We start from the raw sequence: 24753 nt of genomic DNA, 5'->3' as shown, positions 1-24753 counted from the left end.
GGTGATGGATTCATAGGACATTCATAACTTTAAGGCATAGACACCAAGACACTAATGATCATAAGACACAAACATGGATAAACATAAGCATTAAAATTCGAAAAAACAGAAGAACAATAACAAGGAAATCAAAGAACGGGTCCACCTTAGTGATGGCGGCTCTTTCTTGCTCTTGAAGATCCTATGGAGTGCTTGAGCTCCTCAATGTCTCTTCCTTGTCTTTGTTGCTCCTCCCTCATGATTCTTTGATCTTCTCTAATTTCATGAAGGATGATGGAGTGTTCTTGATGCTCCACCCTCAGTTGTCCCATGTTGGAACTTAGTTCTCCTAGGGAGGTGTTTAGTTGCTCCCAATAGTTTTGTGGAGGAAAATTCATCCCTTGAGGAATCTCAGGGATCTCATGATGAGTGAGATCTCTTGTGTACTCCATCCTTTTCTTGGTGATGGGCTTGTCCTCATCAATGGGAATGTCTCCCTCTATGTCAACTCCAATTGAATAACAGAGGTGACAAATGAGATGAGGAAAGGCTAACCTTGCCAAGGTGGAGGTCTTGTCCGCCACCTTATAGAGTTCTTGGGCTATAACCTCATGAACCTCTATTTCTTCTCCAATCATGATACTATGGATCATGATGGCCCGGTCTATGGTAACTTCGGACCGGTTGCTAGTGGGGATGATTGAGCGTTGTATGAACTCTAACCATCCTCTAGCCACGGGCTTGAGGTCATGCCTTCTCAATTGGACCGGCTTTCCTCTTGAATCTTGCTTCCATTGTGCGCCCTCTTCACATATGACTGTGAGGACTTGGTCCAACCTTTGATCAAAGTTGACCCTTCTAGTGTAAGGATGCTCATCTCCTTGCATCATAGGCAAGTTGAACGCCACCCTCACACTCTCCGGACTAAAATCCAAGTATTTCCCCCAAACCATAGTGAGATAATTCTTTGGATTCGGGTTCACACTTTGGTCATGGTTCTTTGTGATCCATGCATTGGCATAGAACTCTTGAACCATCAAGATTCCGACTTGTTGAATGGGGTTGGTAAGAACTTCCCAACCTCTTCTTCGGATCTCATGGCGGATCTCCGGATATTCACCCTTTTTGAGTGAAAAGGGGACCTCGGAGATCACCTTCTTCAAGGCCACAACTTCATAGAAGTGGTCTTGATGCACCCTTGAGAGGAATCTATCCATCTCCCATGACTCGGAGGTGGAAGCTTTTGCCTTCTCTTTCCTCTTTTTAGAGGTTTCTCCGGCCTTGGATGCCATAAATGGTTATGGAAAAACAAAAAGCAATGCTTTTACCACACCAAACTTAAAATGTTTGCTCGTCCTCGAGCAAAAGAAGAAAGAAGAGAGTAGAAGAAGAAATGAGGAAGAAGGGAGATGGTAGTGTGTTCGGCCAAGAAGGGTAAGAAAGGGGGTTTAGGTTGTGTGAAAATGAAGAGTTGAAGAAGGGTATTTATAGGAGAGAGGGGGTAAAGGTTCGGCCATTATGGGTGGGTTTGGGAGGGAAAGTGGTTTGAATTTGAAGGGTGAGGTTGGTGGGGTTTTATGAAGGATGGATGTGAGTGGTGAAGAGAAAGATGGGATTTGATAGGTGAGGGGTTTTTGGGGAAGAGGTGTTGAGGTGATTGGTGAATGGGGGAAGAAGAGAGAGAGTGATGGTAGGGTCCTGTGGGGTCCACAGATCCTGTAGTGTCAAGGAAAAGTCATCCCTGCACTAAATGTTGCTCAAAATCACGTTTTGAGCCATTTCTGGCGTTAAACGCTGGGCTGGTGCCCATTCCTGGCGTTTAACGCCAGGTTGTTGCCCTTTACTGGCGTTTAACGCCAGTCTGGTGCCCCTTTCTGGCGTTAAACGCCCAGAATGGTGCCAGACTGGGCGTTAAACGCCCAACAGCTAGCATTACTGGCGTTTGAACGCCAGTTTCTTCTCCTCCAGGGTGTGCTGTTTTCTTCCTGTTTTTCATTCTGTTTTTGCTTTTTTCATTGTTTTTGTGACTTCTTATGATCATCAACCTACAAAAAAGATAAAATAACAAAAGAAAATAATTAATTATAAAACATTGGGTTGCCTCCCAACAAGCGCTTCTTTAATGTCATTAGCTTGACAGAGGGCTCTCATGGAGCCTCAGAAATGCTCAGAACCGTGTTGAAACCTCCCAACACCAAACTTAGAGTTTGAATGTGGGGTTTCAACACCAAACTTAGAGTTTGGTTGTAGCCTCCCAACACCAAACTTAGAGTTTGACTGTGGGGGCTCTGTTTGGCTCTGTTTTGAGAGGAGCTCTTCATGCTTCCTCTCCATGATGACAGAGGGATATCCTTGGGCCTTAAACACCAAGGATTTTTTCATTCACTTGAATGATTAACTCTCCTCTGTCAACATCAATCACAGCCTTTGCTGTGGCTAGGAAGGGTCTGCCAAGGATGATGGATTCATCCATGCACTTCCCAGTCTCTAGGACTATGAAATCAGTAGGAATGTACTGGTCTTCAACTTTAACCAGAACATCCTCTACAAGTCCACGGGCTTGTTTTCTTGAGTTGTCTGCCATCTCTAATGAGATTCTTGCAGCTTGCACCTCTAAGATCCCTAATTTCTCCATTACAGAGAGGGGCATGAGGTTCACACTTGACCCTAAGTCACACAAGGCCTTCTTGAAGGTCATGGTGCCTATGGTACAAGGTATAGAAAACTTCCCAGGATCCTGACTCTTTTGAGGCAGTTTCTGCCTAGACAAGTCATCCAGTTCTTTGGTGAGCAAGGGAGGTTCATCCTCCCAAGTCTCATTTCCAAATAACTTGTCATTTAGTTTCATGATTGCTCCAAGGTATTTAGCAACTTGCTCTTCAGTAACATACTCATCCTCTTCAGAGGAAGAATACTCATCAGAGCTCATGAATGGCAGAAGTAAGTCCAATGGAATCTCTATGGTCTCATTTTGAGCCTCAGATTCCCAAGGTTCCTCATTGAGGAACTCAGAGGAGAGTGGTGCACGCCCACTGGGGTCTTTCTCAGTGGCGTCTTCTTCCTCTCTTTCCTCTCCATATTCGGCCATGTTGATGGCCTTGCACTCTCCTTTTGGATTTTCTTCTGTATTACTTGGGAGAGTACTAGGAGGGAGTTCAGTAACTTTCTTGCTCAGCTGACCCACTTGTCCTTCCAAATTTCTAATGGAGGACCTTGTTTCATTCATGAAACTTTGAGTGGTCTTTATTAGATCAGAGACCATTGTTGCTAAGTCAGAAGTATTCTGCTTAAAACTCTCTGTCTGTTGCTGAGAAGATGATGGAAAAGGCTTGCCATTGATAAACCTGTTTCTTCCACCATTATTGTTATTGAAACCTTGTCGAGGTCTCTCTTGATTCTTCCATGAGAGATTTGGGTGATTTCTCCATGAAGAATTGTAGGTATTTCCATAGGGTTCTCCTAGGTAATTCACCTCTTCCATGGAAGGGTTCTCAGGATCATAAGCTTCTTCCTCAGATGAAGCATCCTTTGTACTGTTTGGTGCATTTTGCATTCCAGACAGACTTTGAGAAATCAAATTGACTTGTTGAGTCAATATCTTGTTCTGAGCCAATATGGCATTCAGAGTGTCAGTCTCAAGAACTCCTTTCTTCTGACTAGTCCCATTGTTCACAGGATTCCTTTCAGAAGTGTACATGAATTGGTTATTTGCAACCATTTCAATCAATTCTTGAGCTTCTGCGGGCGTCTTCTTCAGATGAAGAGATCCTCCAGCAGAGCTATCCAAGGACATCTTAGATAGTTCAGAGAGACCATCATAGAAAATACCTATGATGCTCCATTCAGAAAGCATGTCTGAAGGACATCTTCTGATTAATTGTTTGTATCTTTCCCAAGCTTCATAGAGGGATTCTCCATCCTTCTATCTGAAGGTTTGGACTTCCACTCTAAGCTTACTCCATCTTTGTGGTGGAAAGAACTTTGCCAAGAAGGCATTGACTAGCTTTTCCCAAGAGTCCAGGCTTTCTTTAGGTTGAGAATCCAACCATATTCTAGCTCTGTCTCTTACAGCAAAAGGGAATAGCATCAGTCTATAGACTTCAGGGTCTACCCCATTAGTCTTGACTGTGTCACAGATTTGCAAGAATTCAGCTAAAAACTGATGAGGATCTTCCATTGGAAGTCCATGGAACTTGCAATTCTGTTGCATTAGAGAAACTAATTGAGGCTTAAGCTCAAAGTTGTTTGCTCCAATGGCAGGGATAGAGATGCTTCTCCCATAGAAGTCGGGAGTAGGTGCAGTAAAGTCACCCAGCACCTTCCTTGCATTGTTGGCATTGTTGTTGTTTTCGGCTGCCATGGGTTCTTCTTCTTTGAAGAATTCGGTCAGGTCCTCTAAAGAGAGTTGTGCTTTGGCGTCTCTTAGCTTTCTCTTCAAGGTCCTTTCGGGTTCAGGATCAGCTTCAACAAGAATGTCTTTGTCTCTGCTCCTGCTCATATGAAAGAGAAGAGAAAAAGAAAATGTGGAATCCTCTATGTCACAGTATAGAGATTCCTTGAAATGTCAGAGGAAAAGAGAAATGGAAAGAAGAAGGAGAAGAAGAATTCGAACTTTAATTAGATAAGGTTCGAATTGTGCATTTAGAAGGAGTGGTACTCCATAAATAGAAGGATGTGAGAAGGAGGGAAGAGGATTTTCGAAAATTCAATTAAAAGATTTTGAAAACATTTTGAAAATTTGATTGATAATTTTCGAAAATTGAAAGTGGAAGAGAAATCAAGTGATTTTTGAAAAAGATTTTGAAATTAGAAACTAAAAAGATTTGATTGAAAACTAATTTGAAAAAGATATGATAAAAAAAATATGATTGAAAGGTTATTGTCTTAAAGAGATGTGATTGAGAAGATATGATTTGAAAACCATTTTAAAAGATATGTTTTGAAAATTATTTTAAAAGATTTGATTTGGAAAATTAGTGACTTGCCTAACAAGAAAAGATATGATTCAAACATAAAACCTTCCTTAACAGAAAAGGCAAAAAATGTTCAATCAAATCATTAATTGTTAGTAAGTATCTTTGAAAGGAAAGAAATTAATTTTGAAAACATTTGAGTGAAAAGATTTGATTTGAAAAAGATTTGATTTTGAAAAACTTGAAAAAAATTGATTTGAAAACAAAATCTTCCCCCTAGCACCATCCTGGCGTTAAACGCCCAGAATGGTATACATTCTGGCGTTTAACGCCCAAAATGCTACCTCTTTGGGCGTTAAACGCCCAACCAGGTGCCCTGGCTGGCGTTTAAACGCCAGTCTGCCTTCTTCACTGGGCATTTTTGAATGCTCAGCTTTTTCTGTATAATTCCTCTGCAGTGTGTTCTGAATCTTCAATCCCTTGTATCATTGACTTGAAAATACACAAATTAAAAATATTTTTGGATTTTTAATAATTAAAATGCAACAAGAATCAAATAACAATGCATGCAAGACACCAAACTTAGCAGTTTGTATACTACTGACACTAATGAACTGAAAATGCATATGAGACACACAAAATACTCAAGTCAATAGAATTCAAAGATCAGAGCAAGTGAATCATCAAGAACATCTTGAAGATCACTAAGACATATGAATGCATGCAATTGACACCAAACTTCGGATGAGACACTAGACTCAAACAAGAAATATTTTTGAATTTTATGATTTTTTTAATTTTTTAATTTTTTTGTGTTTTTCGAAAATTAAGTGGAAAAAGAAGGTATCAAAATTCTTAATGAGAATTCCAGGAATCAGTGCAATGCTAGTCTAAGACTCCGGTCCAGGAATTAGACATGGCTTCACAGCCAGCCAAGCTTCCAAAGAAAGCTTCGGTCCAAAACACTAGACATGACCAAAGGTCAGCCAAGCCTTAGCAAATCACTGCTCCAAAAGCAAGATTGATATGAAATCAACAAGCTCTTGTGGTGATAAGTTGAAACCTCGGTCCAATCAGATTAGACATGGCTTCTCAGCCAGCCAGATTTCAACAAATCATCATGAAACTCTAGAATTCATCTTCAAGAATTTCGAAAAAAAAGTACCTAATCTAAGCAACAAGATGAACCGTCAGTTGTCCAGCCTGAACAATCCCGGGCAATAACACCAAAAATTTGATGTTGTTGCCGGATCTTGGCACTGATGTTACCAAAGGCTTGCTCAAAACTAGAACAATCCCCGGCAACGGCGCCAAAAACTTGGTGCGCGAAATTGTGAACTATACTTTTTCACAACTCTCATAATCCCTGGTAATGGCTCCAAAAACGTGGTAGCCCAATACCATGGCATTACACAACTTTGCACAACTAACCAGCAAGTGCACTGGGTCGTCCAAGTAATAAACCTTACGTGAGTAAGGGTCGATCCCACGGAGATTGTTAGTATTGAAGCAAGCTATGGTCATCTTGTAAATCTTAGTCAGGCAAACTCAGATATATATGGTGATGAACGAAAATAACATAAAAGATAAAGATAGTGATACTTATGTAATCCATTGGTAGGAACTTCAGATAAGCGCATGAAGATGCCTTCCCTTCCGTCTCTCTGCTTTCCTACTGTCTTCATCCAACCCTTCTTACTCCTTTCCATGGCAAGCTCGTATAGGGTCTCACTGTTGTCAGCAGCTACCTCCCATCCTCGCAGTGAAAGCTAATGCACACACTCTATCACAGTGCTGCCAATCACCGGTGTGGTTCCCTCCCCTACCGGAATAGAATAACTCTTTTGCGTCTGTCACTAACGCCCAGTAGGTTACAGGTTTGAAGCACGTCACAGTCATTCAATCATTGAATCCTACTCAGAATACCACAGACAAGGTTAGACCTTCCGGATTCTCTTGAATGCTGCCATCAGTTCTTGCCTATACCACGAAGACTCTGATCTCACGGAATGGTTGGCTCGTTTGTCAGGCGAGCACTCGGTTGTCAGGCGATCAACCATGCATCGTGCAATCAGGAATCCAAGAGATATTCACCAAGCCTCAAATGCTTGTAGAACAAGAGTGGTTGTCAGTCACTTTGTTCATGAGTGAGAATGGTGATGGGCGTCAATCATCACCTTCATCATGTTGAAGAACAAGTGATATCTTGGATAAAGAACAAGCGGAATTTGAATGAAAGAACAATAGTAATTGCATTAATACTCGAGGTACAGCAGAGCTCCACACCTTAATCTATGGTGTGTAGAAACTCCACCGTTGAAAATACATAAGCATAAGGTCTAGGCATGGCCGAATGGCCAGCCTCCCAATGATCTAAGAACTAAAATGTCCAAAGATGATCTAGAGATCTAAAAGTGATCAAAAGATTTCTATACAATAGTAAAAGGTCCTACTTATAAGAAACTAGTAGCCTAGGGTGTACAGAAATGAGTAAATGACATAAAAATCCTCTTCCGGGCCCACTTGGTGTGTGCTTGGGCTGAGCAATGAAGCAATTTCGTGTAGAGACTCTTCTTGGAGTTAAACGCCAGCTTTGGTGCCAGTTTGGGCGTTTAACTCCCATTTGGGTGCCAGTTCCAGCGTTTAACGCTGGGATTCCTTGAGGTGACTTTGAACGCCGGTTTGGGCCATCAAATCTTGGGCAAAGTATGGACTATTATATATTGCTGGAAAGCCCAGGATGTCTACTTTCCAACGCCGTTGAGAGCGCGCCAATTAGGCTTCTGTAGCTCCAGAAAATCCGCTTCGAATGCAGGGAAGTCAGAATCCAACAGCATCTGCAGTCCTTTTTGGTCTCAGAATCAGATTTTTGCTCAGGTCCCTCAATTTCAGCCAGAAAATACCTGAAATCACAGAAAAACACACAAACTCATAGTAAAGTCCAAAAAAGTGAATTTTAATTAAAAACTAATAAAAATATACTAAAAACTAACTATATCATATCAAAAACATACTAAAAACAATGCCAAAAAGTATACAAATTATCCGCTCATCAGGCTCTCTTCTAATTCAATCTCCTCTTCATTGCTTTCCAAGGGCATGGTAGGTTGTCCTTCTTCTTCTTGAATCTCCATCACTTGAGCAACCTCTTCCAAGTCTTCAACTGTGGTATGCCTTGGAGGTTGTACACCCTCCTCAGCATCAATTTCAACCGTCTTGGAAGGAGGCTCGATGTCTTGACTTTCCCATGGAGGTTCTGCATCTCCTAAGTCTTCAACCGCTTCTTCTTCTTCTTGAACAATGACAGCTTCTTCTACTCTTTCTAGTATGAATTCATTCTCTGTCTTGTTCACTGGGGTTTCTGGTATCTCCTTCATGCTACGCTCTTCACTAGACTGTCCACATGGAGTTGTGGCTGATCCTTGTATAATTGAACACCGAGAAGCTAATTGACTCATTATTGCTTGCCCCAATTGATGAATGGTTGCCTGACATCGATCCACTGTTTCCTTGAGATGATCCTTTGTCTCTTGATACACTCGACTTTCATAAATAGGATCATAGTGCTCTTGGATTGATGGATATGGAGATGGTGAATATTGAGGTGGCAGTTTTTGTGAGTAATTGGGTTGGAATTGGGGTGGTTCTATATATGGTTCATATGGCTCATAAGGTGGTTGGTATGGTGGTTGAGGGTTAGGGTCATATGGAGGTGAATGGCGAAAAGGGGCTTGTGAGTTTTGTGGGTTGAGGTTGTGTTGAAAGGATGATCTCTGAGCATAGGGTGGGGCTTGTTGGTAGCTACAAGGTGGTCCACCATATCTATCAGCTTGGGATGCATTGTAGCCTGGTCTTTGTCCATGATATCTAGGATGGTGTTGTTGCCTAAAGGGTTGATTAGATCCTCTTGGCTCCATCCATCCTTGATTGGTCTGACCTTGATGCATATCCCTGCTGTGGTTTCTATTTCCTTCAACAAAGTTAGAACCAAACTCAAAGCGAGAGGAGTGAGAATTCATAGTAGTTATCAGAAATAAGGGGGAAAAAGGAGAAACAAATAAACAAGAAAAAGAAAAATATTTTTTTTTTGAAAAATATTTACAATAACCAATAATAAGGCACACATTTACAATTCCCCGGCAACGGCGCCATTTTGACGTTGAGATTTTTTCCAGTAAAGAATTTCATAAAAACAGTCGCGTTGTAGATATAGTTTCTAAACCGACAGAAATCCCTTCATGCAAACGTTTTGGTTGTCACAAGTAACAAACCCCTTTAAAAATTGTTAACCGAGTATTTAAATCTCGGGTCGTCTTCTCAAGGAATTGCAGGGAGGTATATTCTTATTATTGGTTATGAAAAAGTGTGTTTGGGGTTTTGGATTAAGATAAAAGGTTAGTTGGGCAATGGGCACAAGTATATTTTCAAAGCAATAAAAGTAAATGAATGACTGTAAAATAAACTCTTGGCAAGGTGTAAGAACTGGAAGTCCTATCCTAGTTATCCTTATCAATTGTGATGAGAATTAGATTTTTCTCCCACTTTGTTAACCTCTAACTATGAAGGTAAGTTAAGTGGATGAATTAATTCTAATTCTCAACTAACAATGAGTTTGATAACTCAAGAGTCACCAATTATTTAACCAAGGCCAAAAGGGGAAAAACTAAATCTACTAGAATAGCAATATCTTCAGATTGGGGATAATAAAAAGAAACAATCATAAATTGAAATATCTCAAATAACATTAATTAAGAAAATCCTAACATGAAAGTCATAAGCCAAATTCAAAAGATAAATTTCAATCAAAGTACCAAGGTGAATAAAAATAGAAACGAAATTAAATAGAAAGGAACATTAAACCTAGGATTGAGAGTCACTCCTAAAACTAAGAGAAGTCCTAAATCCTAATCCTAAGAGAGAGGAGAGAACCTCTCTCTCTAAAAACTACATCTAAAATTGTAAAAAGTGAATTATGAGTGCATAATCTGAATGGATGCAATCCCTCTACTTTATAGCCTCTAATCTGAGTTTTCTGGGCCGAAAACAGCCCAGAAATCGCTGGAGAAGAAATCTGCCACGCTGGTTTTTTGTCACTGCGACGCGGCCGCGTGGATGACGCGTTTGCGTCGCCTCTCGTCAGAGCAACTATGGCATATTATATATCAAATCGAAGCCCCGGACGTTAGCTTTTCAACGCAACTGGATCCGCGTCATTTGGACTTTTGTAGCTCAAGTTATGGTCGTTTAAGTGCGAGAGGGTCAGGCTGACAGCTTTGCAGTTTCTCCAACTTCTTGTATTCCTTCCACTTTTGCATGCTTCCTTTCCATCCTCCAAGCCATTCCTGCCCTATAATATCTGAAAACACTTAACACACATATCAAGGCATCTAATGATCATAACAGAGGATTAATAATAAGCAAATATAAGATCAAAGAAGCATGTTTTCAATCAAAGCACATAATTAGGAAGGCAAATGTAAAACATGCGAATTGTATGAATAAGTGAGTAAAGAGTTGATAAAAACTACTCAATTGAGCATAAGATAAACCATAAAATAGTGGTTTATCAAACATGCAAGTAACCCTTATAAAAATAATATATAATTGTTAAACAAGTTCTAAACAATCCACAAGCAACATATAAAAATAATGACCCAAATAAATCTCCAACACCAATAGGAGGAAGAGGAAAGAAAAAGAAAACATGGATAGGGAAAGTAGAAGAGAAAGATAAAAAAACATGAAAATAAGAAGAAGAATGAAAAAGTAAGTAGAGGAGAAGAAAAGAAAAACCTTGATAATGGTGGTGGATAAGGGAGAGTAGAATGGAGAAAGAAGGGAGAGAGAAGGGAGGAAGAAGGAAGAAAGAAGATTGGGCTGGGAAAAGATAAGACAATCTGGCAGATTTGAATGAGTTGGGCGGCGCAAGCGACGTGGACGCGTGGTGCACGCGGTCGCGCGGAGGGCCCTTGAAGGAAATGACGCGGACGGTCGGTCACGCGGACGCGTGACATGATTTGCGCTAGGGGCGCGAGGGTAGCTTCGCGCTCGCACAATGATAAACCCCATTTTTAGGGTTTATCTTGTATTGAATTTAGAGTATTTTAATGACCTTTTCTCGCATTTAGCCTATGAATTAGCATGGTTTTGTTATCTCTCCCGTATTTGTGCTTAAGTGTAAAAACATGCTTTTTAAGTCTTTAATTTGATAATTTTAATTCATCCTTGATTCCATAAGATGCCTTGATGTGTTTGCTAGTAATCTTAGGCTGAAATAGGCTAGGCATGGATCAAAGGAGCAAAGAAGGAAGCATGCAAGTGGAGAGAAGCACAAGAAGCCAAAGAATTGATCTCGGCCAAGCACGCGCACGCGCACGCGCACAAGGCGCTCGCGCGCACATTGCGGAATCAACCAGGAACGCGGACGCATACCGTGCGCACACGCGTCGTAGGCATCACGTGATTCTGTTATTGCAACACGTGCCTGGCGATTTTGGAGGGTTTCAGCAACCAACTTTGGCGCCAAACTGCATATAAGAACCAAGGATTGAAGGGGATTGATACACATTCACATCCACACACTCATTCCACAAGTTTTCTTAGATATTTTTAGTTAGTTGCATTTGTAGGGAGAGAGACTCCAACCTCTCTCTAGGGTTCATCTTCATTTCCTCAATTCTCAACCATTCCTTGGTGAGATCCATTGCAACTCTCAATTTACTTTGTTCATGTTGTAGATCCTCTTCTCTAATCTCAATTAGTGTTTGTAATTGTTCAATTCTCATAGATCTTAGATTTAACTTTGTTGTTTTGGATTCTATTAATTCATTGAAGATCTCATTTTCATTGTTGTTCATTGTTGATTGTTGTTAATCTCTTGTGTTGAATTACTTTGATTCTAAATCTCTTCTCAATTTTACTATGTCTTTCATTCTTGTTCTCCAAATGTTTGAGAAAATGCCAACTTTAGATATGGAGTAGCATCCCCTCACTTGGCCTAGTGGTTGAGTCATTGGAGACACTTGAATAATGGATGTCAATTGTTGATTAAGAATTGAGAATTGCTAATTGACTTAGAGTGCACTAAAGCTAGACTTCCCTAGGGTAAGACTAGGACTTGTGGCTCAAGTTAGTTACTTTTACTTGACTTTTCTCTATGATTAGGGGTTAACTAAGTGAAGCAACACTCCTTTGTTATCACAATTGAAGGAAGCTATAGTGATGGAACTTCCAATGTTCAACCTTGGCCAAGGCTTTTAATATTGTTTGATTGTTGTTTTCTTTTATTAGCACTTTTATGCCACACTCTTCAAGCCACAAAAGACCACTTAACCAATAGCATGCATCCTTGTAGCATTCCTAGGGAAGAACGACTCGGGAGATTAATACTCTCGATTATAGATTGTAGAATTACTTTGATAATGGATTTTGCGTCGGTTTAGGCTATACTACGATTGGTTACTTGATAATTTCTATACCGGCAGAAATTCATTTATCAAAATGGCACCGTTGCCAGGGAATGCACATGAGTGCCATGTTTTTGGATAATGTAAATATGTGAATATTGTGAATATGTTTGTCTTTTATTTGTTTGTTAGTTTTCATTAGTTTTAGATCTCTATTAGTTTTATTCCTAGTTGCCACTATGAATTCTCGTCCTTGTGGTTTCGGATATGACTATGGCTATGTTGTAGGCAATGAAAACTTGAATGATGGCTCACATTATGGGAGAGATGAATTCTTAGGAAGGGAGCCATATCCATACGAGCAATCATCATGGCAACCTTCCCCTTCAAGTTATTATGATGGTAATCCTTCCTATAATGCATATCATTCTTATGGATATGATGATTCTTATCATGGTTATACCACTCAACCACCATCATTCTATGCACCATATTCTCAACCCACATCTTATTTCCACCAATTGCCTGCATATGATCCAAATCTATATTCCCCCTATGCATACCCTTGTGACGATTATGAACAAGCAACCCTTGAATCACCACCACTCCAACATCTTTACCCTCCAAACCAAGTCTCCATGAATGATACACTTGGTATCATTTTTCAAGAGTAAGAAGAGCTCCAAACCGCACTCACTAGTTTCACCTCTACCCTCCAAGAATCTATGTCCCGTATAATTCAACCTTCTACCAATAACCAAAATAACTTCCCACTCCAAGCTTTGACGAACCTCCTTTCCAACTATATCATGATTTCCCCTCTCCACCACGAACCTCCATGGAAGCATATCAATGTCCATCAATCCAAGAGCCATACGATCCCACTTATGTTAGCAAGGCGAAACAAGAATCAAGGGATTGTTTCAAGGAAGAAATAGATCGACTTCAAGCAACCATCCGTCAAAAGATGGAATCTTAGGATTCATACAATAAGCAAAGCATACCCACGGATGAATGTGAGAAATCAATCGAAGAAATGAGCATGAAGGAGATTTTAGGATCCCAACATGAGGACAAGGAGATGGGATATGTCCTGCAACAAGTGGAGGAGGAAGAGATCATTGAAGAAGAAGAAAAGGGTGAAGAGTTAAAGGAAGCTAAACAAGAGGTGGATTTCAAGCTTGAGAACACTTCCACACCAAGTGATATTATTGATGATCTTATGGAAGTTGTTGAAGTCTCTTCCATTAGACTTGACAATGATGTTGGGGAGGATAATGCGCAACATCCAAAGCATAGTATGAGTAATGAAAGATTAGAAGAGGTTGATCAAGAGATGGATTCAATCATTGAGAATTTCTTATCTACAATTGAATCCCCTCCCATTGGGCTTAAAATTGAGATCAAGGAAGAAGATGCACAACCTCCCATGCCGTTGGTAAGCAATGAAGAAGAGATTGAATTGGAAGGAAGCCACCAAGAGGAAGAGGTTGAAATTGAAGAAGCTTGTGAAGAGGTGAAGGTAATCAAGGAAGAGTACAAGGGAGTGGAGCTTGCAAGATCATTGGGACCACCCCTTCCTAAGTCACCATCCAACATAACATTCAAGAGGGTAAAATTCTTATCTCTAATCTTTACTTTTCCACTTGAATATGGTTTGCTTAAGACGGATGGGCAACTTAGAGCTCTTTGTGGATTGGGGAGTAAGAAAAAGTCATGTAGTGCTTGGAAACATCACTCTAAGTTCATGATGGGTGCTTGCTCAAGGTTGAATGGCAATGGGTGGTGTAGAACCAAATTGCATGGGTCTAGGAGAATGTTTGGAGGCCTAATTGAGAATTCAATGAGTTTGCCACCCAAATGGAAGCATGAAGATCAAGAAGAAAGGGGGTTGACAAACAAAGTATGGGACCCCAGAACATACATAGAGCACTATCAACTTAGGGGCCTTGTCACTTGTTTGGGCCCCTTTGAAGGCCTTTTACGTTTAAATTGGGATCCCGGAGGCTATTGGAAGAGCAAACACTGGTGGGGATTCAAAGAAGAGTTCAAGCATAAGCCACCATAGCAAGGACTCCACCAAATGTCCAACTTAAGGACTTAAACTAAAAGTGCTAGGTGGGAGACACCCCACCATGGTAAACTCTTTCCACTCTCTTCTAATTTTGTTTAATAAGTGATTTGAGTTACCATTGTAGGTAGGTTTTCATTTCATAATTAGCTTGTTTGTGAAGAGTAGTTGCTAGCATATTAACATGTATGTTGTGCTTAGTAGTAATGGAATAAATCTCAAAACCAACAGGCATTTTATAAAGTGTCTGGTTTTTGACTGAATAAGGAGTTGTAGGCACGATGGGGAGTTTTTGGGCAATTTAGAGCTTTTAGGAATTTCTTTGAAAAAAAAATAAAAAAAATTAAAAAAGGAGGGGAGGACGCGCGCGCACGCGTCCATGAGCGGATGCACCACCAAACACCTTCCAGAGCGTTGGGCCTATCTTGGGCGAACATTGTGCCTCTAGCCTAACTCGTAACACGCGGACGCGCACTATGTGCGTGCGCGCCTCTTCCGCCATCAAGGGAAAGCACGCGGACGCGTACTTGCTGCGTACGCGTCCCTAGGCTGGTGGCAGCAGCCTATACATCCTCCAGAGACTTATGCTGGCGTTGGGCCATTACTAGGCCCCAGGCCCAACCTCCACCGCGCGAACGCGCACTGCGCGCCTGCGTGCACATGCTTTTATAAGAAAATGTGCGCGCTTGCACACATGCCGCGTGCGCGGCGATCTAGTGACGCAACTTCCAGGCTAAGTCCAGAGAGTTGCGCCTACTCTGGGCCAGCACCATGCCTCCAGCCCAACTCCTTGCACGCGTGCGCGCACCGTACGCGCACGCATCCTTACTGACTTTCACCACCCATGCGTAAGCGCCTAAGGCGCGTACGCGTCGATCCCCAAATCCATCAATACACGCGGACACGCACCATGCGCTCGCACGTCATTTAAAAAAAAAAACTCAATAACCCTAAGAAGTGCCTACATTCTTGTTAAACCATAATATTCAAACTCCTTACATTATATTCATTTTCTCACAATAATTAGGATTGGAATCCTGAATTCTTGGTTTATGTTTCCAATTTTTCTAGGCTTACTTGCGAACCAAGTTTTCTATTTCAAGTTCATATCATGATTACTTGCCATCCATCTTGCATCCTAAATATGCTCCTATTTGCTTCATACTACGTGTTTAATTGCTTATATTCTACCATATTCTACTTTCAGGATGTCGGACAAAAGAAAGAGGAAGAGAACACCAGAACCTACTCTTGCATCACTTCAAGCATATGCTCCACTGATGCCAGGGCATTTTGGCAAGTTTTACTGACCTTTTCTTTACTGTTTTTAGGGTAGTTTCATATATTTACTTAGGAAATAAGATGGTTTTGGGCAAATATTCACTTATGACTTGATTCAAGCATACATGGTGCATATTACATAATTTCATGAGAATTTTGCATGAGTTTAGTGATAAATATTAGGTTGCATTACTCATGACTTGGACTAAAGCTTTGATGCACTCTATTGCTTGATCTCAGGACCAAAGGAAGCAAGGAAAGGGGAGCTAGCTTGCAAGGATAAAGAGAAAAGTAAATTGCCAATTAAACACTCTCAAAAGCCATCAACGACCACGTTAAAGAATCACGTTAACTAAGTTAACGTGAACTCTAACGTGGAGAAGAGAAGTTGAGCCAACGTTAGTGACACCCAACATTGTCACTAACGTTGGCAATTGCTCATAAATAGGCCACGTTAAAAGCCACGTTAACTTAGTTAACGTGGCCTCTAACGATAAGGAGGGGGAGAGAAGCCAACGTTAGTGACATTCAACATTGTCACTAACGTTGGCCTATGATATAAAGCACCACGTTAACTCCCACGTTAACTTGATTAATGTGGAAGCTAACGATGAGAAGTGAAGAGTTGTCGACAACGTTAGTGACATTCAACATTGTCACTAACGTTGAAGCAACCACACAACCCCCAAGAGCCACGTTAACTTCCACGTTAAGTTAGTTAACGTGAAAGCTAACGATGAGAATTGAAGAATGAGCCAACGTTAGTGACACTCAACATTGTCGCTAATGTTGGGATGGCTGAGAATGGCAACGTTATAAGCTACGTTAACCTAGTTAACGTGGACTATAACGTGAGACCTAGGGGCACATTGGAACGTTAGTGACAATGTTGAGTGTCACTAACGTTCTCGAAGGATAGCAAAGCCACGTTAGGAAGCCACGTTAACCTAGTTAACATGGGATTCAACGTGAAGCAAAGGGGTGTATTGGAACGTTAGTGACAATGTTAAGTGTCACTAACGTTCTCGAACATATATTTTCACTCGGGTTAGCACCCCTAACATCCTGAACTGAAGTCTATGCCCACTGCGCACTTTCTCTCTGCAAGTAAAGTCAAGCCCAAATGAAGAAAAGAAACTGCTTCAAACTCAAGATCCAAAGGCCCAAGACTTGAAGAATCACACTAGAAGCTGAGAAGAGTAGTATATATAGGGGCTGGAAAAGAGGAATAGAACGACTCTCTGTATTTTTACTTTCTCTGCAACTTCTAGTTTCATGATGTATTCTCCATCTTTGTTTTCAATTTCTAGAGCTATGAACAACTAAACCCCTTTCATTGGGTTAGGGAGCTTTGTTGTAATTTGATGGATCAATACTAGTCTTCATTATTCTTCTTCTATCTTTTCTCTTGATTTTACTTGAAAGCTTTCGATCTTCATCCCATTGGGTAGTTATCTTGGAAAAGAAGCTATTCAAACTTGGATCTCTTCTGAGCCTTGAAAGAGGAATGAAGAGATCAAGCTAGAAATGCTTTCTCATGCTGGACCAAATTGGGTTTGGATGGATATGTGACTATAATCCTCTCAATACTTGATTTGGGAAATGTATGTGGTATAATCAGTGACCACACTTCATCTCTTCTCATGAGCAATTGACCAAGGAATTGGCTATTAATCAAGATTTGAGAGATTGAATTGCAAGAAATTGTAATTCAATCAATTAAGATTGCCAAGGAGATCAATGAGTGCATTGATTGAGGAAGAGATGAAAATGAACTTGATCCGGAGAATTGCAACATCTCCTAATGCCCAATGAACTCCCCATCTCTGATCTTACCCACTCTCTTTAATTTCTGCATTTACTTTTATGAGCAATTCCCCCACTCCCATTTACAATTCTGTAATTTACTTCTGTCATTTACTTTCAGCCATTTTAAATTCTAGAATTTACTTTTCTGTTATTTACATTCCAGCATTTTATTTTCTGCAAATCTCAACCCATATTCTGAATTCGTTCAACTAGAACATTCTTGTAATTAAAGTTGCTTGATCAATCAATCCTTGTGTGATTCGACCTCACTTTATTGTGAGTTTTTACTTGACGACACATTCGGTACACTTGCCGAAGGGAATTTGTTGAGAGACAATTTCCAACATGCATCAAGTTTATGGCGCCGTTGCCGGGGATTGATTGTGCATCAACAATTATTAAATTAGAAGATCACTAGATTGAGCAATTTTGTTTTGTTTATTTAGTTTTCTGTTTGGTTAATTCACCTTGTGTCTCAGCTAACTTCACCCCTTCCCTCTCTACTCTCTTTTTCTTTGTTATTTGCCATTTATTTTGCTAACCCGCTAACTGTTTGATATATTGCATCACTCATAACTAACAGTAATTCTGTCAGCAATACTTTTTGCACACATTTTTCCTTTCTTGTACTTGTTGGTTGTATGACAGGGAGAAGAAGCGGGGCTTCAACATCCTTTGATTCTGAACCTGAGAGGACCTTCCTTAGATTAAGGAGGGAAGCAAGAGGGAAACGTGCGATTGGTACTGAAGAGGAGGAGGAACACTTTGAGGAACATTTTGAACCAAACATGGAAGGCAACATGGAGAACCAACATGAAGAAGAGGCTCATAACCGTGGGGGAGGAGGTAGAGCGAATCATGCTGGGGAAGATAGAAGAGTGTTAAGCTCTTACATCAACCCAAACCCAGGCAATTGCGGAAGTAGCATCCAAAAACCCACAATCCAGGCCAACAACTTTGAACTGAAACCACAATTCATCACCCTTGTCCAAAACAACTGCTCGTTCGGAGGAGGTGTCTAAGAAGACCCCAATCAACATCTAACCATCTTCCTGAGAATATGTGACACAGTGAAGTCCAATGGTGTTCACCCTGACGCTTATAGACTACTTCTATTCCCATTCTCACTCAAGGATAAGGCAGCCAAGTGGCTGGAGGCTTTCCCCAAGGAGAGTTTGACAACCTGGGAGGATGTGGTGAACAAATTCTTGGCCAGATTTTACCCTCCTCAACGAATCAACCGGCTGAGAGCTGAGGTTCAAACTTTCAGACAACAAGATGGTGAGACTCTATATGAAGCATGGGAGAGGTTCAAAGACTTAACAAGGAGATGCCCATCAGACATGTTCAATGAATGGGTGCAGCTGCACATCTTTTATGAAGGCTTGTCATATGAATCAAAGAAGGCTGTAGATCATTCCTCTGGAGGCTCATTGAACAAGAAGAAGACCATTGAAGAGGCCATAGATGTCATTGAGACTGTATCTGAGAACGACTACTTCTATGCATCCGAGAGAGGGAACACTAGAGGAGTGATAGAGCTTAACAATGTAGATGCTCTGCTGGCTTAAAACAAGCTTATTACCAAGAAGTTAGCTGACCTCACTAAGAAGATGGAGAGGAATCAAGTGGCAGCCATCACCACTTCATCAACAGCCCAAGAAGGAGTTGCTGAAGGGGGAGAGGGAGATCTTGAGCAAGCCAACTACATTGGGAATTCACCTAGACAAAGCCATGATCTATACTCCAAAACATACAACCCTGGATGGAGAAATCACCCAAACTTTGGGTGGGAAAATCAGCAAGATCAAAGTCAAGAACAGAGGCGTTACAACCCCAACAACAATGCAGCTCACCAACAATTATCCCAAAGGGCATATCAACATCAAAACAGCACCTCTGCCCTCAATCAATCATCAATTGATGAAAGACTCACTAAGCTTGAAACCTTACTTGAAGGAATATGCAAAGACATCCAAGACGATAAGTTGTTTAAAGAGGAGGTGCGAGCCAATATTAAGAACCAGGGAGAGTCCATCAAGAAGCTGGAATACCAGGTGGGATGCCTAGCTGAGAAGATTCCCAAGCCTACTGATATCTTCCCAAGTGACACGGAGAAAAACCCAAGAGGAGAAGCAAAGAAAGTAAGATGGGAGGATTGCAAAATGGTCACTACAAGTGATCAAGAAGCTGAAGACAAGCAAGGCAAACAACCCAACCAGCCTGCAAACAAGTCAAAGGAGGAGGCAGAAAGAGATCACCAAGAACCAGAAATCTCACAACAAGAACTGCTGAGGCTATATGCACCATTTCCCCAACTGCTTAAGGGTGCTGTGGGAAAGAGAATATACTCAAGGTTCCTAGACTTATTCGCATCTTTGAATGTGAACATACCATTCATCAAGGCCATTTAGCAAATGCCAGCATTCATCAAATACATGAAGGAGCTTCTTCCCAGAAAGAGCTCACTCAAAGGAGGACAGACTATAGTGATGAACAAGGAATGTAGTACCCTGATTCAACCTGAGCTGCCCACAAAAAGGAGAGACCCAGGGAGTTTTCACATCCCTTGTGCAATAGGGGAGACATGTTTTGATAAAGCACTATGTGATTTGGGGGCAAGCATCAATCTACTACCCTTGTCTCTGGTGAAAAGGCTGCAAATCAATGAGATACTGCCCACAGATGTGGTGATAAGGCTGGCTGACAAGACTCAAATGCAAGCAATAGGAGTTGTGGAAAACGTGCTGCTCAACGTTGGAAAATACTTTCTCCCAACAAACTTTGTCATCCTGGACATGGAAGAGAGTCACCTACACCCAATCATATTGGGGAGGCCATTCCTAGCTACTGCTAGAGCACTCATAGATGTGGAAAAAGGGGAGCTAATACTGAGGATTCATGATGAGCAACTCAGCTTTAAGGTCTTCAAACTCTCACAAGAAGAAGACCAAGAATACAAAAAACCAAACAAACATCATGATGAACTGTTAAAAGAGGAAGCAAGTACTGAAGCACACCCAACCCATCTAGGGAAACCCATGCATGAGGAACAAGGAAACAGTCAGTTGCCACAACTCAAAGAGAATCTGGAGGAACCTGATCCCCCAGAGATATGTGAAGTAAGCAACAAAAATCCCCCAGAAGAAGAAGTCATCAAGAGCAAAGTAGGTTCTAAAGACACAAGGAAGAAGGTTCCAAAGAAGTGGAGGAACAAAAAGATCCCTACAGAGGACTTCTCTCCAGGTGATAGAGTGATCTCAGCTTACTTTCCAGATATTCCACCTAATCTCCCTACTGTACCATCTCAGCTACCCAAGGTCTTCACTATCAATAGAGTTCTCTCCCTGGAGCATGAAGAGATCATTGATACAACCAATGGATACAAGTCCACAGCAAGGGGGGAGGACTTCAAGCACTACCAACCACCATAATGAGGGAGTAACGTCAAGCTAGTGACGCTAAAGAAGCGCTTCATGGGAGGCAACCCATGTTTTATATGCTTTCTGAAGTTAGTGAATAAGTCAAAATTTATGAATTTCAACCCAAACTTAACAAATAATTGGTAACAACCCTTTTGTGCAGCATATAGTGAGGAACAAGTTTGGTGTTCAAAGCAAACCAAGATGCATTCTAGTCTTGGGAGTTTTGAACCAAACTTTTCATCACAGTGATCCAAACTAAGTTTGGTGTCACCCCATGGTGCCACCAAAATGCATATAAAGACCCACCAATAGTTAGTTAGTCAAGTTGGAACTCATAAATAAACAATTAAATCATTTCTTAACTTATTGTTAACCGTAAAGTTCATTTTGCTATCTTTTCTTACTTTTCTTATTTTATCTTTATAGGGAAAGAAAAGGAGCATTGATGGGGATTGATTGGACAATTTAATGGGGGGAGACTCGGCCACTCCACGAAGAGAAATATACACTTGTCTCAACAAGAATTGCATGGGAAATGTTACCATGCAACAAAAAAAAAAGAGAAGAAGAATCTGGAAGACCGAACCAACATTCCCCATAAAGTGATGATCCTTGTCATCTCTTCGTACACAACCCCCATCCGTCCATCAAGAAAACTTCAAATGCAATCTATACCCTTCATGCACTCATGAATTGTGCCTATATAAGTGAACATTAGTGCATGCTCACTCATCACTTTCAAAATCCCATTCTCCACACTTCTGTTAGCACACGAAACACTTCATCACACAGTGTCTCAGACAACCCACTCTTCACATATCCGAAGCCTCAACTCACCTCAACAAAACAACTCAAGTCATGACATCATCAAGCTCGAAAAGGAAAAAGAGAAAAGGACCCATGGAAAGTATTCCATTTGACGAGAGGAGATTCAAAACTGCCTTTCATGAACGAGAATTTGAGCGGATAAGGGCAAGGAAGATATTGCCGGAGCTAATCTTCCAAATCAATGCCAATGATTCACCAAAGATTTGGAGGAAAATCGAACAGAGGGGGTGGCAATTGCTCACCAGTCCAGAGGGTAAGATCAATGGCAACCTCATCAAAGAGTTCTATGCAAATGTAGTAAGAGAGGATAAGACCATAGCCCCAACCTTCAAAAGCTATGTGAGAGGAAGAGAGGTAGACTTCAGCCCAAGTACCATAACCAGAGCTCTGCACCTAAAATCACCTCATTTTGATGAGGAGAGTTATCAGTTGAAGATAAGTAGAAGCCCTGATCAGGATGAGCTCTCACAGATAGTTGAAGATATCTGTGTCATAGCGGCTGACTGGGAGAGGTACTCGGATGGGAGACCAAAATTTATAAAAAGGGGAGACCTTCACCCTGAAGCCAAAGGGTGGTTTGAGCTTGTAAGAAGGTCCATCCTACCAGCTGCTAATAATTCAGAGGTTAACATCAATCGAGCCACTATGGTACAATGCTTAGTACAAGGAGGGGAAATCAATGTGCATGAGCTGATTGCCGAAGGGATTCAAGAGTCAGCTGAGAAAGCTGACTTAGGTGCCAGGCTTTGGTACCCCAGCACCATCCTCCGCTTGTGCAACAAGGCTAAGGTGGTGTTTGATGACAGCAGTCCAGACTGGGTGAACCCAGGGAGGCCAGTCACACTTGAGCGTATGGTCTATACCACACCTGCTCAACAACTAAGAAGGCCACAAATAGGAAGGCACAGAGCCCAAGAAGAAGCTCATCAAGAGGAATATAATCAGGAAGATTATCCACAGGAAGGGCAACAATACCCAGCCAACCTCAACATGAATCATCTCCTACATGCCATTGAAGAATTGGGGGAGAGACACATGGAGAGACAAGAGCAAATACTCAACCTTCAGTCCAAATGGATGAAGCAGCAGGAAGAGTGGCAGAAACAACACATGGAGCAGCAAGAGGAACAATACTCTCAACTCACCCAAGCCATACACCAAGTAACAGAGAGGCAGGAGCGTCAAGATAAACGCCTTCAAGAGCTCAACCAGCGGCAACTAGCTCAAATGAAGGCATTTAATGAGTTCAACGTGCTGAATGAAGGAAGGCAGCTGCATAGAGAGGAGTTCAATGTGAACACTCAAGCCAGATTAAGCTACATGTCTGGTAATATGCATCATTTACATTATGCCATTCCCACATATGATGAGGTCCAAAAAGAGTTTGTTGAACGAGAAGAAGGGAAGGTGAAACAGCAAAAAAGAAACACTGAAGAAAAAGATGGAAGATGCTGGCTTCTGGAAGAAGCTACTTGGAAAAGACAAAGGGAGTGGGAGCACAAACATTCAAGAAAAGCACCCAGAGGATAAGCATGGAGGGGAGCATGAGCGGCCACAAAAGTGAAAGGTGGTGGAGTTCCTTCTTTACTCTATCTTTTTCTATGCTTTAAATAAGGAAGATCTTGTATGGAATAGAACATGCTTCCATTTTAGTTTGAACATTTTCAATTCTGCATTTGTAGCTTTTATTGCTTTGGTCCATGAATGCTAGTTTAAGTGTCTATGCATCTATCCCTTACTTATTTGTAAGCTTGTCCACTTTATAATCAAATGAAGAAGAGAATGTTGTGATTTAAAAGACCAGAGTGGAGTTCATAATATGGTAGTGCATTCATGAATCCTTGGGGGTAATCATAAGTTAGCTAAGTTGGTTCAACCACAAGGTTCGGATGACAACTATCTATCCTAAATACTTTACTTTGGATATACACATGAGACTAAGTATATAACAAGATCCTAATAAGAGAGAGGAAAAGAACAATGAAAGTGAAAAAAAAAAAGAAAAAAAAAGAGTAAGCAATAAGGCTAGGCACCAATGCTTTTTAATCTTAAGGCATGTGTCTGTGGTGCTCCTGTGTGAGGGATCTACTTGGATGAATAAGCTCTTAGGAGTGCCTTATCACTTGGTAACTTGGGTTAACTAACCCGGGATTATCAGCTGAAAGTCCACTATCAAGAGTAACCCTCACTACAGAGCATTTAGTAACCCAAAGAGGTGCTGGACACCAAGGTCTCAAGAAAGAAAAATAAATGAACCAGATGCCTGTGGTGTGTATGTATGGGGGAGAGACTTGAGCGAGTAAGTCCTTAGGGGTGTTTCAACACCTAGCACCTTGAACCAACTGGTTCGGGAGTGTTGGCTGAAAGTTTATCCTAAAGAGTTGCCCCCTTACAGAGCACTTAGCCTAAATAACACAAACAACCCTTGAAATAACAATAAAAGGATCAATGAATAAGAGTCTCATGGGATAGAAACAAAGTGAGTGTTTTAGGATATGGTAAAGGTCTGAAAACCAGTTCTGGAATGAACCTAAGTTGCTATATATGAAACCACCATAAAAGCAGTAATATGACTTCCACAAGAATGACTCATTTCTCTGGATATTCGATTCATCATTCTCTTGTTCCAGTACTTGCTTAGGGACAAGCAAGCTTTAAGTTTGGTGTTGTGATGCCAGGGCATTTTGGCCAGTTTCACTAACCTTTTCTTTACTGTTTTTAGGGTAGTTTCATGCATTTACTTAGGAAATAAGATGGTTTTGGGCAAATATTCACTTATGACTTGATTCAAGCATACATGGTGCATATTACATAATTTTATGAGAATTTTGCATGAGTTTAGTGATAAATATTAGGTTGCATTACTCATGACTTAGACTAGAGCTTTGATGCACTCTATTGCTTGATCTCAGGACCAAAGGAAGCAAGGAAAGGGGAGCTAGCTTGCAAGGATAAAGAGAAAAGTAAATTGCCAATTAAACACTCTCAAAAGCCATCAATGACCACGTTAAAGAATCACGTTAACTAAGTTAACGTGAACT

The 24753-nt window shown here is 41.0% G+C and overlaps 1 protein-coding gene and 1 pseudogene across 1 annotated transcript; one reads left to right on the top strand and one right to left on the bottom strand.

The window, feature by feature from the left end:
- Positions 1–18701: 18701 nt before the first annotated feature.
- On the bottom strand, positions 18702–18802 carry LOC130984107 (small nucleolar RNA R71; annotated as a pseudogene).
- A 1074-nt stretch (positions 18803–19876) lies between these two features.
- Positions 19877–20893, top strand: LOC130980995 (uncharacterized). The gene has a single exon (XM_057904638.1). The coding sequence runs from the start codon at positions 19877–19879 to the stop codon at positions 20891–20893; it is 1017 nt and encodes a 338-aa protein (XP_057760621.1).
- Positions 20894–24753: the final 3860 nt, after the last annotated feature.

The sequence above is a fragment of the Arachis stenosperma genome, chromosome 5, assembly GCF_014773155.1.
Source record: "Arachis stenosperma cultivar V10309 chromosome 5, arast.V10309.gnm1.PFL2, whole genome shotgun sequence".
Lineage (NCBI taxonomy): Eukaryota > Viridiplantae > Streptophyta > Magnoliopsida > Fabales > Fabaceae > Arachis > Arachis stenosperma.
The sequence above is the reverse complement of the archived record's forward strand: the minus strand, read 5'-3'. Positions and strand labels throughout refer to the sequence as shown.

Bases quoted from the DNA above. Each gene is read 5' to 3' on its own strand.
- LOC130980995 (XM_057904638.1), top strand. From the start codon at position 19,877: ATGCCAGCATTCATCAAATACATGAAGGAGCTTCTTCCCAGAAAGAGC.